Raw genomic sequence first — 19,610 nt, forward strand, 5'->3', positions numbered from 1 at the left:
CAAAAAGTGGCTTGATTCATACATTTCTGCAGTCACAAAGCCTCTTGGTGCCTAAAGTCTACGTCTTTATTCTTTAGGTTGTGATCCTAATCAGCCAATTGCTGTGTAAGTTATGAAGTAAGACCTCCCAACATATCCCAGGCTTATACTGAAACCTATACAGCACATTACAAAGTGACAAGTGACAATTTAGTCCACAGGTTGTGCAGGGTATGTGCTACAAACATGCACAAAGCAAATCTTTTTTTAAACTGTAGTGCAGCACAAACATATTGTACAAAAAAAGCACTGTGGTCTTTCAGATGGGCGTTGCCTTATAACTAATCACCATGTCTTTGTATAGGCTGATGCACAGTGGTTATAATGTGATCTCGATATGACACAGTGATCTGGTGATGTTTCCTGCTTTCAGAGATGCAGACCTCCCGCAGATTAAACCCTCGAAAAAGTGAAGTTTCACACATGTTTTTGCATGAGGTTCAATTTGGTATTGCGCAGCTGGGGTGAGCGTTAATTGAGTTCATTATAAACCCACATAGACTTGGAGGGTAAAATGCTGCTTTTACAAGAAACATTTGTTTTTGTTTGAATCTCTCCTGAGAATCACCCACAGCCTGTCACATGGATCGGCCACCTTTATTTAGCACGACAGCACGCGAACCTGCAGACTACTAATTGCACGCTGAGTGAGCCCAAAGGGAAACGAGGGGGTGTGGGGGGCGCGCCTTCCTCTGCACTTTCACATCAAACTTTTTATTTTCGGCGTATCGTACATATGCCGACACTTCCCTACCTCTCTCCTCCTGCTCTCTGCCCCGGGTCTGGTGATGAGCGCAGTGTCACCGCACACCACGGCCGCGTCCTCCACGAACACGCAGTCCGGGAGCGACTCGTCCGCGGGGAGCTCGACCACCTCCAGCCCGAGCCTCGTCTTCAGCACCTCGACGTACGCCTCGTGCTCCCTCTGCGCCTTGACCACGTCGATGTCCGCCTGGACGATCCGGAGCGCGTCTTTGGCCAGGGACGCGGGGACTCCCCGAACGATGGCATGGGTGTAATGACCAAAATCTGCCATTAAACCAGCCATGTTTTGCTTTCCCTTCACTTGGCACGTTCAAATCTGCACAAAAAGAAAAAAAAGAGGAAGAAAAAAAAAGAGGCAACTCAGCAAATGAATGAGAGGAACTGCTATCAGTTAACCCGACGGTGCCTGGCTTGCTTACTTGTTTCCTGTTAGTTTGTTGGGGCTGTATTCTTTATTTACAGTAGCCTGCTACATGCAGTGTCAGTCAGCCCTGCCCAGGCGTGCGACGACGCTCCGGTGACGCGCACCGACCATCACGTGTAACCTGCGAGTGTGTCAGCCGCCGGCGGAGCGCTCAGCCCAACAAGTGACAGTCCGACACACTCTGAGCCTAATGGCTCCATCAGTTTCATCGCAGAGCCTGCAAGTCCAACTTAGTCATAGCTTCAAAGTCTCTTTAAGGGAGAAAACAACACAGGATATTCAATGATCTCTCTGTGTATTGTGGCATATTCCAATATTATTTCTCCATATTTCCGTGGCTGTTAACAGAAAATTAATCTGCAACTATATTTTTTTATTATCATTGATTAAGAATTTATGGCACTTTTTCAAAGAAAAATGCAAAATAGCACCTCCCTCCAGCATTTCAGGTTTGATGCTTGGCTGCTCTTCTTTGTGTTATGTGATACTAAACTGGACATCTTTAGTTTTGGGGTCCTGGTTGGATAAAACAAACAATTCGAAAATTCCAGGTTGGGCTGCAGGAAACAGTTTTTGCCATTTTCTGTCAGTTAGTCGAATAATCTAACTGTTAGTTGCAGTCCTAGAGAATCCAGTGACTGTGATGTCTGCATTTGGACCGCTGTAATATTCCTCCAGACAATTTGACTGCATAACAGTGAGATTTATATGATGCTTTCCATAATTAGGTTACTTTAAGTTGCCGAAATCTGTAATGCATTAGGATGAGTGATATCAAGAGCAAAAAACAAAATCACGTTAGGAATATGAGAAGACAAAATCATTTAGAGAATAAACTGTTTCATACTCAAAGCAGAGTTAGGGGGTGTGTTGTTATATAATCATTCCCACATCATCTGGTGAGGTGAAAAGATTGTGCAAGTGCATTTTGGGAAAATACTGGAAATTTTTAGTTATATTTCAGGTTGTATCTCGGTATGATTAAAGAAGAAGTAGTATTAAGAAGTGACCTGTATCTATATCAATGTTTGCCTGCAAAAAGGCAAAAACTAAAAACTGCTGGAAGCCTTGTAGACAATGAGTGGGCAGAGTAAATGATACGAATGTTTCCCAGAGTACAAAGAGGGAGACCCTTCCCTAAAAATGCATGACATCTCTACCTCTGCTGCTATTTTTTTCTTCCCACTGCTTTCAATGCTGCTGTAATGCTCAAATTTCCTCCGACTGGGGATAAATAAAGTTTTATCTTATTTTATTATCTTATCTCATTCATTGCAAACAACACAGATGTAATCATTTGTGCATGAAGCTGAGGACAGACAGACAGTAGAGTACAGTAGAGTAAGAAATTTATACCCCACTTGATTGCAATGCTTTTGTTAAAATATGTTTCAACTGTTAGGAATACATTAGCGAGAAAGACAGACCATAAGAGCACGTCTGTTGAACCTGAGAATTTGGAGACATGTGTAACTGCTTCACTCTTGGCAGACTTTATGAAATAATGTACACGAACGTCAAGGGCGAGGAATATACAATAAATCAAGGAGGAGCTCTGCTTGTCCTGCAGTGTGAGAAGCGTACGGCAAGAAGAGTGTGAAAGGAAGAGCGCCGTGTATGGGGGGAGGAAGGGAGGGTGGGGCGGGGGTTATATTCCCTATGGTGCCATCTAAGGAAGGTTCTGGGCCCGGTGAAGCTGTCTGAATGGATGGAATGTTTCTTCAGACGTCCCAGAAGCACATTCTTCCACCGCGGGACCTCGGTTTGTCTTTTCTTGTTCCAAATTCATTCAATTATCCCCGACTGCTCTAAACATTCCAGGACATTCCAGGAGCCCCACATTCCTTTTTCCACTCCAGCCAGGATCACCAACCACCACCACCCTCCTCCCGACGCTAACACCTGCCCCCACCCAGATTTCTTCTTTTTTTTTTCCATCATTCCTCATCATGGATGGATGTGGCCCAAGAAAAGACCCTCTCTTTCTCTTTTCTCTCCCTGCTGAGGAATTTGGGTTACTTTAGATGAAGGAAAGCCCTCATATTTTAGGCACACCTGGCGGGTACATTGTGCAGCTATAAAAGAAATGAGTGAAAGCAGACACGATCCTCCAGCTGCAGTTGAAGCGGCACCGAAAGCTGCACCTCTCATTTGTCTGGTATGATTGGACTCATGATGAGATCCTCAACGTCTAAAGTGTCACAGACATGGCTGATTACACAGGTGCACAGAGCATATTTAACTCTAAGCAGCCTTGCACATTTATGAATCTAATTACCACAGAAAATAAAGTGATGAAATGGCGTGAGATGAAATGATGAAAGTGGCGTTTCGAGATGGAAGTATTTTGTGGAATTTCGATAGCAGCTACAATTCAGTACAATCCAATACAAGATGAACAAGACATGTTTCATTTAGAGGAAAGGGTGCAAGGATTTATCTTCAGGTGCTACTGTTCAATAGCAGTTATGCTATTTACATGCACTTATAAGATAAGGTAAGATAAGATAGAACTTTATTGATCCCACTCCGGGGAAATTAACTGAGTGACAGCAACATCTTCAAAGGACCTAAGCTGTCAAAAGGCCTTCTGGGAAATGCTTTAAAATGAAATCACAAAGAAATCACGAAAAAATGCTTGTAGAGAGATTCTGTTTAACATCAAATCCAACATGCACCACTCTGCTGTTGTAAATACTTGCTGGTGTACCAAATGTAAACAGCCCCCCCCCCCCCCCCCCCCCCATTTTCTAAACAAATGAATGCACTTTAGCGCACAGTCTCAAAATCAAGCACCGGCAGACAAACACATTGCTGGTTTTGATCTTTTCATTTGCTGACAATAAGAAAATATAAGCTATCTGCATGTTTATCTTTAATGTGCCGTATTTGTACAGGACGTATCTGAAACTAGACAAGCAGGTTGAGGGAAAAATTAAGGATATCAACACATCTAACAGCAACTTTATCAGTGAATTACTCGTGGAATGCCCTGAGCTCCACAGACTGGTAATATTGTGTCAGAGGACTAGAGAGAGAATTTTCCCTTGACATGTTTCCACACAAGCTGGGAATTGTATTTTTATGACAAAGACGAGTTTCCTGTATTATCATTTTTTGACAGAGCCGTAGTTTACTCTGATTTTTAAGGTAAAGAGTTGGTGCGTGTATTTTAACTGAACCTATTTCATGAGGATTACTGGGTTGTCCCACTTTGCTGCATTGCATCACATTTCAGAAACTTTGGCCGAGCTACATCGTGTCTAAAAACAGGTTCTGTTTGATATAAACATGTGACAATCTGATCTATCTTTACAGCCTGTCAGGCTCACACCACAACAGCTGATTGGAGTCCATCTCAAAAAACATTTCAAGTTGGAAAGTTAGAAGAGACTAAAGCCTTGTTGTCCTTTATTTCCTCCACTACTGAAGCTCTTCACATATTCAGTACAAGATGTGCTTGAGAAGTGTGGGGGCTACTCAACCTCTAACTTACACGGCATGTGTGGCGTTCAAAGTAGTCGAGACTGCAGAATGAGGAATACGACTTCTTCCTTTTGCCAACAGACACACACACACACACACACACACACACACACACACACACACTTGCACTTGATGTTACTCCTCCATTGGCAGAGGCATGTTCATTGCACCTTCCTGAAATGTGACATTGGCTTACAAATGTTTGGACAACACACCTTTGAGTTCACTAAAAATACCTTAGCTTCATCTTGACAATATTCCTGCTCAGGTCTATAACCCAACTGAACACAGTGACAGTGTATGTCAAAAATATCCTGAACATCACTAAAGACCCTAGCAGGAGATGTGCTATCGCCATGTACTGGCTGTATGCCAGATGTGGCCTGCTGGCAGAATCATTTGGAACTAAATAAAAGTTTAGGAAAATGCACAGACTGCCCCAAAATAACACTGGGGGGGAAATTACACAATACAGCATATGAAGAAACAACAAGATTATGAAATAACGATCTTCCCTCAGGCTTTTTAATTTAATGATGTCAAAACAACAAAGACAAACTGGCACAAAAAACACATCAATCAAGCCTGGGTTGCACCTTTTTCACTTTTAAAGAATGAGCAAGACTTACTGAGACAAGTTACATAAACAGATGCAATGCCATACAGGGTTCTGTTTCCCACAAACTTTTCAGATCCATTTTTCTTCAGAAGTTAACTCAGTACTTTAATCGCTGGCCTCATCTCTGTCCCTGTTCACACGAGGACGACCCATAACTCAGCAGACTTCCTGCTGCTCCGCGAACTGACAGAGAAAGGAAGTGTTGCTAGTACACACTGCATACCGGTGATGACATTTATCTTGAATATACTACAATGGAATCTGTTATTTAAACATGCCAGGCAGTCCTGTTCTGTTCCATCTATCACATAGACATAAAAGGGGAGGCTGAGCACCGCTTGCCGCAGACTTCCTGAGAAACAAATCTGAGGGCCGCTGTCGCTTCAGCTGTAAATGCTCCCAGTGGGGCCTGACAGTGGGCTTCCATTACACTGAGCAACAACACAACACAGCGCAACACAGAATCTCTCAAACTTTGGTGAACAGTTCAGCATCCCAGTTGGAGGCTGCGGAGCTGCTCAGATAACGACAGAGCGACAGAGCTGTGAGCATAATCCAGTGATCACTTCTGTGGAGGAGAGAGAGCCCCTTCTCATTCTGTGGCTAAAGGAGTGTGTATACTGTGTGTGTGTGTGTGTGTGTGTGTGATGGGGTTCTCAGTGGAAACTATTACGCCTGGGCAATTTGAACACGGAGACACATGTCCAGCTTTTGGAATATTTCCTGAACCGAATGGGTAATTAAGGAATGAAGATTACTGTTATGTTATTCTCCGCTGACGTACAATGACAACATTGTTTCCTATCGCCGGGACACATGGGCGGATGCACACATGTCGCCATACACCAAATGTAGACGCACATACACATTTGAGAGACATAAGGTCAACATAGCAGTCAAACAAAACATGACATCAGACCACAGATGTCAGAGACATTGCAGGGATATCCAGAAATTTAGCATCGCACTCCCACAAATTCAGGAGGCTTTTGAGAGAGAGAATGATTCAAACTGATAGCATGGATACCCTGACTTTTAGTACCTTGTATGGGCCAAGCTCCTAAAATACTGTGTCCCACATTTCCCATAATGCAACCTATATATATATATATATATATATATATATATATATATATATATATATATATATATATATATATATATATATATATATATATATATATATATATAATATTTAGTGTCCAAACCCAGATGATGACATTATCACTGTTTTTTTCAAGCTCCCTCCAGATCATAGCGGTTTTCACAGGCTGAGTTGAACTCTCCATGATGAATAAACTGATGCTGATTCTGAATATCAATGACGTGCTGCTTTAAAATCTTACATTTAATATGTCCATAGGCAAATGGACAAACACATCAGCATAACACTCAGAAGACAGCATCACACATGTGTTCGCACAGACACACCCCCTATCCAAACAGGCTGCACACACCTCCCGTCCGAATCCTCCCACAGGTATGTTCCCAGTGTAATCAGATGAGTAGTATAATTGAAGGAAGCGGTGGTTACTGACAGGGATATCACCAACCAGCGGAACCCGGACAGTCCGCGTGGAGACGCCTACAGCCTGGGCTTTGTTAAGCTGAAAAGAGCTTCAGAGCTCAGAGTCATCCTGAACGCATCGCGTCTGCAGCGACGCGCAAACCATCACTATCAGGACTTACTTGGGTTTTCTGAATGAAAGGGCTCCTTTAAGAGCGCATTGAAACAGCTTTAACTCATATTCACGTAACGAGAGCATGATGCTGATGATTCAGGGTTTTGCAGGTCGATGAAAAGCGGATTGGGAACTCCTCAAACTTAAGTCCGCAGAAAACAAAAAGAAGCGCAAACTCACCGGAGAGGTTCTCCAGCCGCCTCGTTCAGTGCTGCTCTCTCAGGTTATCGTCATGTTAAGACTACACGAGCTTACAGGGGACAGAGACGTGATGTGTCTGACCCTCACAAACACAAATAAACACCCTGCCCTCATGCAAAATGTCTTCTTTGGATTCTGCCAGCCGTTCGTGGCGATCATAGTGGTTTTCATTGCGCGTCTTTACGCATACGTTTCCGTCTGGTGAAAGTTTTCATCAATCGGAATAACTCGAAAACTTCGGTGGAAGGGACTTATTGAGACCTTTTTTGAAAAAAAAAAAAAAGTACAGACAAAGAGCAAGTATTTGTCTCCCCCCACTAACACCACAACATATCTTGTGGAAAATTGGACCACTTCACCTACACCGGGACCCGCTCGCCCCCTGAAACGTGATGGACACATTGCGTGAAAAGTCAAATTGCCTCAAGGAATGAATGCAAAAGGAATTTCCCTGCATGAAGAACATATTTAACAAGCCTTTAAGCTGTCAGGAATGCTTTGTGGTCTGCTGGCCAAAGCGAGAGAAATATGTTAATAATGTAGGCTACTGCCATACCAAATATGGCAATATTGTTACGTCTGAGCTCTGGTGCGCATCTGGGAACGCTTAGCTCCTCTGGATAAAGGCACTGGAAAGCCAGAAATAGACGCTGTTAAACGTATTTCTGCCCACACCTTTAGACTCGCAGAGAAAAACCTACAGCTATTTTAAACGTGGCCACTGCATCATGCTATAAAAGTGTGTTCAACAAATTGCTTTCATCAGCAAAAGCATTACTGACACAATGATGACTGGTGCTCTAATAATAGGGCCACTGTATAGCTGATTTAAGGTATAATACCTCTTCTACACCCTGGGACATTACTTTAAGATGCATCACAGGATAAACGCTGCTGGTGCGCTGAAACAATAAGTTACAAAATAACAGATGATCTCTTTCGCTCATGTGTGTATAAACAGGAAGGGCAGGACAAAACACCCCGAATGATCTAATCACAGAAAAGAAAAATGTTAGAATAAAGCACCTCAAAACTCGAGTCCCTCTCCAGAAAAGTCCACTGAACCTGAGTTGATAGATGTGAGAAGCGGACAGAGGAAGAAAATGAAAGGGGGGGATAAACAAGGAGGGGGGAAAAATGTGAGACGGAAAAGTGTGTTCAGATGGGATCCAGGGGGGAAAAATCCATTTGAGAAAGAAAAAAGAGAAAGGTTTAGACAGGGTGGAGCTTAGGATCTTGGATGGAAAATGCACCGAGAAACATTCCTGGCATAGTTTGGGAACAGTTCAGCAGGCAGCCCAGGAACGACGTCAGCTTCCCACTACGCTATAAAAGTTCGGAGGTGGCCGGACCTCAGCAGACTGCAACCGCTTTACCGAGAGCTTCAGCCACTCTAAAGGAGCCTCTGACACTAGAGACTACCAGCGAACACATCAAGACAGACGACTGAGTGAGGGAATATCTAAGGACTCCTCCGAAGACAGATCACTTTTCACAAAACTGGGAACAGGATTCCTCTTGAACGCGCAGAAGAAATCCAAGATGCTGATGCTTACTGTTGTCGTTGCCTTCCTCGGAAGCCTCAACTTGGTGAGTAATTTCTCAATTTCATTCTGACAGAGAAACGTTTCAGCAAGTATAATCTTCTGTATTTGGCCTATGAGAAGAAATAAGCGCAGGGAATGCTGAGACATTTGCTATAGTTTTTGGGGTATTCTGTGTGGCATGACTTCAGAGGTCTTTAATGGAGGATTTTGTTGTTGGCTGCGCAGGTCCTCTCCTCCTCCTCCTGCCCCTCCGTGTGTGAGTGTCCGCTGGAGATGCCAAAGTGCGCACCCGGCGTCAGCGTCGTCCTGGACGGCTGCGGCTGCTGCAAAGTTTGCGCCAGGCAGCTGAACGAGGACTGCAGCCTGACCGAGCCTTGTGACCACACTAAAGGGCTGGAGTGTAACTTTGGAGCTAGCTTTGCTGCTGCTACTACTCGTGGCATCTGCCGAGGTATGTATAAAGACCGTCCAGCTCCAGATGTGCATGATTTTGGATTAGTCTCAAGTAGTTTCTTTCTTTTGAGTAAAGGGCTTTAATTTAGGAGTATGGGAACCTGTGTGATTTCAGCACTGTGGAATGCAGATAGAAGGAAACTTAGACTAAACCTCAAAGTACGGACAGCCCACTGTGGAGGGAAAAAGACTCCTCAGGCAGCCTGAAGAATTTCACAGTTTAAGTGATCCTTACCTGGCAGCCATGTGATGTGTTCAGCAGACGTCTCAGAGCAGAGCAGGAAAGAATAACATTCCTTTCCTCCTGTTTTTTCTCCTGCTGCAGCCAAGTCAGAGGGCAGACCCTGCGAGTACAACAGCAGGATCTACCAGAACGGAGAGAGCTTCCAGCCCAACTGTAAACACCAGTGCACATGCATCGATGGCGCGGTGGGATGTGTCCCGCTGTGCCCGCAGGAGCTCTCCCTGCCCAACCTGGGCTGTGCCAACCCCAGACTGGTCAAGGTAGCAGGCCAGTGTTGCGAGGAGTGGGTGTGTGACGATGGCAAGCAGACAGACATCCTGGAGAGGATCTTTGGCAAAGACATGTTGACTGATGAGCTAGAAAGAGACCTCACCAATAGGAACGAGCTCATTTCTATTGTCAAGGGAGGACTCAAGTCTCTACCTGGTAAGAAAGCCTTTCATCCTGGAAGTGCTTAGTTTTTTCTGGATATATACAGAGAGATTCTTGAAATATGTAGGATTCTAAGATGCTTATGTTTTTTTTTCTTTCTTTCTTTTAATCACAGCATTCAGACCGCAGCCTGAAGTCCACATGTTTGACAGCCAGAAGTGCATCGTCCAAACCACACCCTGGTCCCAGTGCTCCAAGAGCTGTGGAACAGGCATCTCCACCAGGGTCACCAACAACAACAGCGAGTGCAAGCTGGTCAAAGAGACAAGGATCTGTGAAGTGCGGCCATGCACCCAGTCACCTTACTCCAGTCTGAAGGTAAGCTAGAGCCACCATGACTGCACATGATGGAAGCATGCATGATAGTGAAAATGCATCACCTCTGGGTCGGACTTCTGACTAATCTCCAACACCTTCTTGTCCGTTCCTCTGCAGAAAGGAAAGAAGTGCAGCAGAACCAAGAAGTCAAGCCAGCCAGTGAAGTTCACCTACGCCGGCTGCTCCAGCCTGAAGAAGTACAGGCCCAAGTACTGCGGAGCCTGCGTGGACGGCCGCTGCTGCAGCCCCCACGACACCAGAACCATCCGCGTCAAGTTCCGCTGCGAGGACGGCGAGACCTTCAACAAGAACATCATGATGATCGAGTCCTGCAAGTGCACCTACAACTGCCCCCATGCCAACGAAGCCTCCTACCCCTTCTACCGCCTCTCCAACGACATCCACAAGTTCAGAGACTGATTGGTGAAGAGCGTCCAAACCCCTCAGCAAGAGAAAGACATGATCCGCAGCACTGGCAGCCAATGGCAGTCCAGATGAACGCAGGGGTGTAAATAGACCACCAATCAACTACCAGCTTCTTGTTGTAACTAGATTCCCAAGGAATTGTTGGCTTACATCATGAGGACTTAATGAAGTGCACTGTTTGCTGTGACTATATCAGCATTCTTAACTAAGAACCGCTTCATATTAATGGAGCATCCGAGGTAGCTTCGTTATGGAGCAAGATGTAATTAATATTTGTACATTTATGTTAGTCGCTGATATCAATTCACTGTGTATATTTTGATCCTTTACATCAGACATGACACAGACTGTAGACTTGTGTGTGTATATGTAGATATGCACATGCGCAACTTCAATTAGCATACCATCCTGTATCTTTAGAGCAAGACACCGAAATGTGGCCTCTGGACTTGTTTAACAAGTGTGTGGTTGCATTCCTTCCTGACGTGGGCATTACTGTTCATGTTTTGTGGCAGCTATTGAACTCCCTTCATGAAAAAGACAAAGCGAAACATGTCAAAGGATGAATGAATGTTTTTATTATTATTAATATTATTTATCTAATAAATGTAGCTACTTTATGTGGATATTATGTGTCATACTGGAATAAATTGTAAAATGATTTAATTTTATATGCTACAAATAAAACTGATTTATTTATGAAATATGACACTGTCTGAGTTCAGTCTGTTCAAACTGCTCTGCAGGACAGTACAATGCACAGGGCTCACATGCACAGGGCTGGGGTGGATATTCAAAGTCACTATTTCCAGAGAAAATCCCCCTGTTATATCATTCTGTAGACCCAACAGATTCTCAGACAGACACTGAGCAGGGTCAGTCTGTTCTTATATAACACAACCTTGGAGGCTCTCTCTCCTGACTTTCTGTGCTTTGGAATGCCATTCTGCAGAAAGCTAGCCTTCTTTCATTTGATCTGGCTAAGCCATACACTTGACTGATTCTGGGGGGGGGGGGGTTAAGTCCACGAGTAGCAATGAGTATGGGAGTATGCCAAGAATCTTAAGTGCTGCTCTGAATGGGCTGGGATTAGACACCATGCAGGAAGGACAATGACTATTATTGTATACAATGGGCTGTATACAAAGAATGCATTCCGGGGGAAGCTTTTTTTTTTTTTTTTTTCATGCAGCGGAATAGCACCAGCAAATTGACCTAATTCATTAGCAGTTGCCTTTAAAAGTGAATTAGTTGCATTGGCCTCTTTTGGCTCTTAAACTGCAGGGGTCTGCTAAACAGTTGTAAACAGCCCTGCAAAGTAGGGAGGGCTTAAGTCTCCCTTCCAGGTTTCAGTTTAACAGGCATTAAGAAATACTATTATGAGGTAAAAACAGGCAAAGGACAGGAAACAGGGGCAACATAGTTGCTTCTGTGGAAACTTCAAATTCAGTTTTACAGCTACCGAAACAGTGTGCTGCTACTGTCACAAACAGTTGACTCCTGCTCTCCTGTTTTTCATCATTTATGTTTACCTGAGCTCCGATTGGTGCTGTAAGTTTCATGACCCAAATGTGCATGAAACTCATGCAATATGAAATGTATAATTAAAGAAGACAACAAGTATCAGCATGGAGAGGACACGTGTTATTTTTTTTTCTGAGACACAGTGTCAGATGGCAGATGCTCCCACCTGGTACAAATACCTACAGTACAGTTTAAACTGGGGAAGGGAGAGCAGAGCTCAGGGGCAACGACAGGGAAGGGTTTCTTTTTTGATCCAGGTAGAGGGAGCGGCTCAGGAATGCAGCAGTGGCTCAGAGAGCAGACATCCTGATGGGCGGCAGATGTTGGAAAATATTTCAGAGCAACATGTTCACTTTAGCTAGGAAGATTTTCCAAATATACACAAACACTCCCAAGTCCTCACCCGTGTCCACAAAAGGCATTTTATCTCCTCACAAACAACTTTAAAAACGTGTCTGTCTGAAGCTGCATGGCATTCTTGCACAACTTTCCTGCATAGCTGCTGGAAATAAGTCTTAATCGAGTGTATTTAATGAGAGGTTGAGCAGGACACATTGCCTTTGATTGAGCTGCATACCGCACAGGATGTGCCCACTGAGGTTTTACAGATTGCTCACATGAAAGGCTTCTGAGGTTTTCCTAATCACAAAGATGTGTGGCTGCCCCTTGGAGCCTGGATTTACAGTCCAAACACTTTCAGGGAGCCCTGTTTTTGCTCTTTCCCTTTCTGTTGCTTCCTAAAGAAGAAAATTTCCATCTTGATCCTTCAGAGTTTGGAAAGTGCCGTGCAATCAGACTGTCATTTGTCTTGTTAACACAATGCAGCTAACTTGGTTATGTAATGGCACCTGTATGTTATGTGAGCAGTCCTTTCGGTCATCCGTAGCATTCCTTGTAATGCACAGTGGCGACGTTCACAATCCCCCAGCCTTCACTATCTCAGAGAACTCAAAGATCATACTTGTGGGAAATAAATCGTGGTGTCCCAGCCAACACAGCACAGACCTGTAAAAGCTATTGCTCTCTCTCTCTCACACACACACACACAGGCAAAGAAGGCTCTCACACACATGTGCCCCTGCAATTAAATCACTCACTGACTACCTCATTCCCTGAACCCAAAATGTGTTTATACGACAAAGACATTAGCATTAAAGCTTCATCAAGCACTACGTAATGCTGCGCAACCAGAAGCTAACAGGATCGAGAGTGGCCATTACAACATGCTGGAAGCTGCTGAGCACTGATGTCAGCTATTTTACAGCCCCCTTGTCTATAACCTCAGGTTAATATCCACTGTTAGTAGGAACCCAGGGGCAAGCAGCAAGGAGGGTTAGAGGCTGGCCACCAAGTACAAATACAGAGGCAGCCTCTCTTAACAAGCACCATCTGCTGGACAAAATAGGAAAAAGCATTCTGTGTTTGAAATGTATCTAGACTCACCTGATAACACCTGCACATTTTAAAGACTCATCGCTAAAACTGCCAAAACATCTTAATTATTATACCGTTATGTATTACATAAGTTCAGTTGAATTCCTCAGTGAAACAAAGTGATGTAAAAGACATCCATTTGCCAAATCCTGACAGGGTGTGGGACCCTGTCGTTGCAATCAGCATGAACACACACACACACACACTAGTGACAGTGATGCAACTCTTCTGACACACCCATCAGATCCCCATCTGCAATTACATAGGAATAACTGATGAGCAGACTTCGGGGAAAATCAGAGTCAATTCCCTCCCAGGCTGTTGGATTGTTCGGTCTGTCGCCGGAGCTCTGCTGGCTACTGGAGTGCTTATTTGCTCAAACAAGCCAAGCATTGATGGGAGAGGCAGCACCAAGACTTTGGGCGTCTTGACTCTCGGCCCAATGGAGACAATGTTGGCCTGAATAACCTCCAAGGGGGCACATACCGTCAACAGCTGAGCTAATGTTGGCATATGTTGCTCTCGCTATTGTTTAACATGGGCAGACCAATGAGATCACATCGTCAGAGGCTGTAATTTTGCCCTCAGTTCCCTTAAAATGTGAAAGGGATTTAACACTATGGCTCCTTTCTTTTAACAATCACGATCGCCTCCCACAACGGCTAACGTGAAACAATATTTTGCTGTGTCTCCATCTTCAAACCAATGTAAAATTCTATAATACAGCATCTTTTAAATTTTTAAATATCTACAGTCTTATTGTCACCTGTAGATATTTAAATGATACAATTACTCAACATTAGTCTACAAAGGGTGACATTGCGTGACCACATCTTTCCCAAAGAGAGAGTTACAGCGTTCTGTGTTCCACGAAGATACGCTCACATTCAACAATTAAACTTTTAGTGTTGCTGGTCTCATAAATGCAGAGAAGCTATATTAATTTCTTTCACAGATCATTTCAAACTTCACCACAATGATTGATGTCATAAAACACAATTTTCTTGGTTAGCATTTAAAAATGTGATTTGAGCAGTGGTTGGCCTCGAGATCAAGACTTTGCTGATGCTCCTATGGAAAATTAAGTGACAAGAGTGTATTTTCCTACTCCTTTGTCTCCCCCATGCTGGGTAATTGCAGCCTGGTTTCCACTATTGTGAAGGGATAAGGGCTAGTAAGGCCTTAGTCATTATATCGCCACCCACTTTTCCCTGTACCACAATTTCTGATCTCTTGTGCGTCTTTTGATCTTCGGAGCTGACAATGGTTGTGCCATGGAAATGTAGCTAATGAATGGCAACTATGACTCTAGACTTTGTGCAGTAAAAAAAGCGCCTGCTGGCCTCCCCTTGTCACAAACTGCAATTACATTAATACACACAGAAACATATAAATTTAAGGAAAGAAGCACATACACATGCACTAAACTGCAACTAGAGAAAAAATGAGATCAAACATGGCAGATCACGTGATATGACTTCAAAAGGTGAACATCACTGGCCATCAATCATCTTGGCCTAAGGTGCTTGCTTTGGACAGTTCATGACAAGAATATCCCAGCAGGAACTATAGCATCCATAGTCCCCGTCCTCTCTGGGACCCCCTCCAAGAGGCGCTGTTAATTTTGAACTGTTCAATGGCAGTTTCTACTCTGTGACGCACAATCGGAAGGATGCAGCAGCGTCGTCCACTGATGAAAACTCTAAGACAGCAGTCATCAGTCAGGGGCTCATGAGCATCCCCTGAACAGGAGACAGTCCAGAACCAATCCAGGAGATGGGTTGCCTAGGCGGCCTTGGGATTTAAGATGCCGAACATGAACACCACAACATCCCTGGTGTAAATCCAGCTAGGAACCTTTATTGCATGTCATTCCTCTTCTCTCTCTCTCTCTCACCCCATTTCCTAAAGCAGTAGAGAGAAATATGTCCAGAAAGTCTTGTGAGGCAACAGCAGGTGACCTAAAAATGGCTTCACTGCGATAACTCAAGGCTGATAATAAAAGAATAACAGACAACAAGCAGGCTCTGTTGGTTTGGACTGTCAGATTGACAAAAGACAGACAAAAGGGAAGAAGTGAATCACTTCCTACAAACAACTTAGTGGGGATCAGCCTTCAAGGTGACTGCGATGACAACATTTCTGGACTGTTTGTGTGACAGTGAAGTTTGTTTATCCTTGGCGCAGGATGAGGCCAATCTGCCAAAGGCTCTGGAACATTTATGCATTTAATAAGCTACCAATACTCACGTGCAAACTTAACTAAAGTCCTCCCAGAAATTCAGGCTTTATTTCACATGTGAGCTACATGTCCTGAGTTTGGGTTTATTAAGGGAAACATTTGTAAAAATCACAAAGACTGGACCTATGGATCCTGAAAAGGTGATGTTTTCGTTGGCCAAAGACACATTGTCATGGTACAAACTAACTGTCTTCACATTTCATAACAGCACTTTGAGCTCGACAATGAACAGGTCATAGAAAAAAAAAAAAAAAACTATGGCACAGCATTTATTTTTAGGGAAAACATATGGCCTCATTTACTTCTCTGTTTGGAAAAGTGAGATAAGCAGCAGTTCAACGTCAATTCAAAATGTGAAATATGCATACAAAATCATAGACTTGATTGAAGATGAAAATTGCTTGACTTTAAACACTGAAAATGTTTCCCAGGCATTTTGGAGGTTCTGCTTGATAAATGATTCTTCGTGTGCCTCATGACAACCGATCCATGTGCATGTGAAAATGGGTGACATCAGGCTCTGGAAACATGATTTTGTGCTTCAATACCTGCTTTTCCTGGTGGAGAGCTCTGCCAACATTCAAGCTCTGTCCCGAAGCTGGTCTCATTAAAAAAAACAGACAGCTCTGCACGGGGCAAAGTTGAGCCCTGCCCACCAAATCAAGACTAATTAAGTGCAAACCAACTTCAGAAATTTCAAAGGGCAATTTTCTTAAATTGGAGGAATTATTTCCAATGCCTGTGTTCTCCAAAGACTAAAAACAGCTCAAATTTACTTTTAACAGCAGACAGAAACAAAAGCAGAGCTTTTGTGTGGTCACACTGAGTTACTTTATTGAGATACAAAATTAAGAGAACTGCTAAAATAAAATGGGTGGTAATTCAACACAGGCAATGACAAAAGAGGGAACAGATGTGTAGGCACCAGAGGTTGCCACTTTGTACTTTCATCCACTTGGTGATATGTTACATTAGTTTCTCACCAAAACAAAAAGTTGATTAATCTGCTCAAATGAGGGTGGTATTGATCTTCTCACCTTATTCTCTGCAAAGAGAAGAAGTATATTTCCTAAATCAAGCTATTTTATTAAACCTTTGTTTGGTTCAAACTTGTCAGCCCATTTCGTATATCTTTTCCAAATACTGTATATATATATATAAGGTCCAAGAATAAGCCACAAGACACAACATCTCTGCAGGATAAAACAAGCGATGTTTTGGGCTGATGTTTATTCAGCAAAATATATAAAGACCCAGTTGGATATTGTGCGAGCACACGGCCCAAAATGTATGGCAAAACCTCAACATGGACATTAAAATAGCACTAATGACTAAATAGTAAATGAGCGAGGGGTCTCTGCATCCTCCCTCGCCGGGGGATGCGCAGTCAGATGTGAGATCATTGCTTCTGACTGCGAAAGGGTGGAAAATGCGTCATCGGAGGCCAGACATCAAAGAGCGCCCATCCACAGGGGTTAACATCCAAAAGGGGTTAGCAGAGGTTATAAAAACACATATATAAACACAGGCCCCACCAATGAGCCGTGCTGTCAGTTATTACTGGCACTCTGTTGTCGTAATAAACTAACATTAGGTAAGAATACAGTCTGTAGAGGCACCACATGCGTAAGAACACTGACACAGGGAGACACCCCAGAGGTGTGAGAAAAACGAGCGTGTCAACATTAACTTTTATTACCTGATGGAAAAATGAGACTAATGGTCTCACTGAAGCTCGACAGAAAGGGGTGATGGAGTCACAGTGTGAGGCTGGTTTCCCTTAGTTTTTAATTAAAATAAATAGTGAAAAGAGACACATTGCCTAATGAGTGTTGAACACAAAGTTATCGACTTTGAGTACTTTCCTTTTTTGTTTTTTTTAACGGAGCATTTTTCAACATACTCAAAGAACCCTTTGTTAAGTTTAAGGGATGTTAAATCAAACATTTAAGAGCATTTGTTCAAGCATTTGTTTATTAGCTATACACGAGCTTTCAATCATATCACATGATCATCATCAGCAGATGGAGTTGGTCCAGTTGTTCCTTTTCCTGAACACTTTAAGGGTTTTTCATCCATGTTATTTAAAAAAAAATGAGTTTCAAAGTGCACACTATTGACTTTGGCACCTCTAAGTCTATTTATTAGGTAATGATGATCAAAAACTCCAGAACAGTTCATAAATGGACCTCAAAATGAGTAAACCACTAAATTTAAGGTAAAGATCTTTGAGAGTTACTGATACTGCTGAGGTGACCTAAAAATGACATGCTGTATATATATTGTTGCATTTAGTGTGATACAAGCGTCAGCGTCCACCACAGATTTGCACCAGTATAACACAAAGACGAAGGTGTTTCCAAAAAATGTCTTTATTTAAGAAAGCTTTCAGACAGATCAGCTAAACCAAAATTATAAACATTAAAACTGATATGATTCCATGTATATACAATGATACAACGATAGACATACAAGACAACCATTGCTCTTTCTTAAAACAACTGAAAACACTGTTGGGCTGCATTGGTTCACTGTACGCTGACATAAGATTGATGACTTCCTGTCAGATATGTCTGCCTCCATATTCATTTTATCCTGAACATCTGGCCATTATCATTCCAATCCACAGCTGTCAGCAGCATTAGCTGACTCATTCTCATCATGACAGTGACGGGTGTGAACAGGCCCCAGCTCTTTCGCAGCGTCCTCCTTAGTCATGCTGACCTCAGCTCTCTCTGGCAGCTGAACTGTCATCAGTGAACCCAGTGATGTCCTAATTTAAACACTGATCCCTGCTGCTGCCGCTGTGTGTATCAATACCGGCTTCAACATTAACTGTCTGCTGGCTCATCTTTAATCACCCCCATGTCATTAGCAGGGCTTTTGGCACCGTCACAACTCTTAACACATGACGTATTCTCTTCAGTATTTCCTTTGTCCTCCTCCTCTTCATCACTACTATCTACAATCTCTCCGTCCTCTGGCTCTTCCTCCCCTGCTTCTCTCTTGGCCCTTTTCTCTTGTGGGGGTTCATTTTCAGGGCTGGTCTCTGGGGTTGCTGTCCAGATGTAGGCTCCCCCTGGGGTGCAAGATTCTTGTACTGATGGTGAAGCTTGGGCCACATCCTCCTTCTTTTGGTTGACCCCTTTGTTCTTTGTTGCAAAACTACTGCAGGCGGGGTCAGCTGAAACGATATGACCCCATTTGTATATAAAAAGGCATGCGTAAACATGGCCCTTGTGACAGTTCATTTTTGCACGTCCAAACATCTACACAAGTGATCAGAGTGGTCACTTGCACAGTTAGCTGGTTAGAGCATAGCTGAGGTCATGCTGAAACAGACATGGTGAGAAAGAGAAGGACAGTACAGACAGTTTGGGAATGATGTCGCTGTGGTTTGGTTCCATGCTGGTTTCTAGAATGAGGCGGCGTGCCAAGCAATTAGTTATGCAATAAAGAAGGGTGAACGTGTGAAAGAATGGCTGCAGAATAAATGACTATAAAAACAATAATTGTAAATTATAAGCAATTACATCCCAACACGATCTCCCCACAGTTCACTTGTGGAAAATTCACTTAAAACCTCAAACACTTTTGCCGACGCATTTTCGCCTGTATCCTAAAAATTGGATATCCAGCTGAGCCCATGGTATGAAAGATTAATGTGATTCAGCTTTTCTTCTTTGTGCTGTAAAATGAGACATAATTAAAAAGCTACGCCCGTCCCATTAACCACGTATCTTTGGCACAGACCATTACTTAGACTTTAAAGGC

At 43.3% G+C, this 19,610-nt stretch overlaps 3 protein-coding genes across 5 annotated transcripts in view; 1 reads left to right on the top strand and 2 right to left on the bottom strand.

Moving 5' to 3' along the window:
• The window catches only part of ddah1 (dimethylarginine dimethylaminohydrolase 1), a 73,840-nt gene extending 65,550 nt beyond the window's left edge, over positions 1 to 8,290 (bottom strand). The window contains exons 1-2 of one of the 3 annotated variants that reach the window (XM_041934594.1): positions 8,243 to 8,290; positions 794 to 1,120 (exon numbers count right to left, since the gene is read on the bottom strand). In XM_041934594.1, coding sequence (XP_041790528.1) covers positions 794 to 1,087 — 294 coding nt within the window. In that variant the 5' untranslated portion in view covers positions 1,088 to 1,120; positions 8,243 to 8,290. Of the gene's footprint in view, positions 1 to 793; positions 1,121 to 1,223; positions 1,309 to 7,195; positions 7,325 to 8,242 lie in introns of those variants that run through there. The other 2 variants (XM_041934592.1, XM_041934591.1) reach the window with 2 other exon arrangements.
• A 298-nt stretch (positions 8,291 to 8,588) lies between these two features.
• LOC121605225 (CCN family member 1-like) lies at positions 8,589 to 11,338 on the top strand. Its single transcript, XM_041935052.1, has 5 exons — positions 8,589 to 8,806; positions 8,989 to 9,214; positions 9,542 to 9,886; positions 10,008 to 10,210; positions 10,328 to 11,338. The coding sequence occupies exons 1-5, from the start codon at positions 8,759 to 8,761 to the stop codon at positions 10,628 to 10,630; spliced, it is 1,125 nt and encodes a 374-aa protein (XP_041790986.1). The 5' UTR covers positions 8,589 to 8,758; the 3' UTR covers positions 10,631 to 11,338.
• A 6,890-nt stretch (positions 11,339 to 18,228) lies between these two features.
• The window catches only part of znhit6 (zinc finger HIT-type containing 6), a 30,924-nt gene continuing 29,542 nt past the window's right edge, over positions 18,229 to 19,610 (bottom strand). The window contains exon 10 of the mRNA XM_041935975.1: positions 18,229 to 19,020. Coding sequence (XP_041791909.1) covers positions 18,668 to 19,020 — 353 coding nt within the window. The 3' untranslated portion in view covers positions 18,229 to 18,667. The remainder of the gene's footprint in view (positions 19,021 to 19,610) is intronic.

This window comes from Chelmon rostratus, chromosome 4 (assembly GCF_017976325.1).
Source record: "Chelmon rostratus isolate fCheRos1 chromosome 4, fCheRos1.pri, whole genome shotgun sequence".
Lineage (NCBI taxonomy): Eukaryota > Metazoa > Chordata > Actinopteri > Chaetodontiformes > Chaetodontidae > Chelmon > Chelmon rostratus.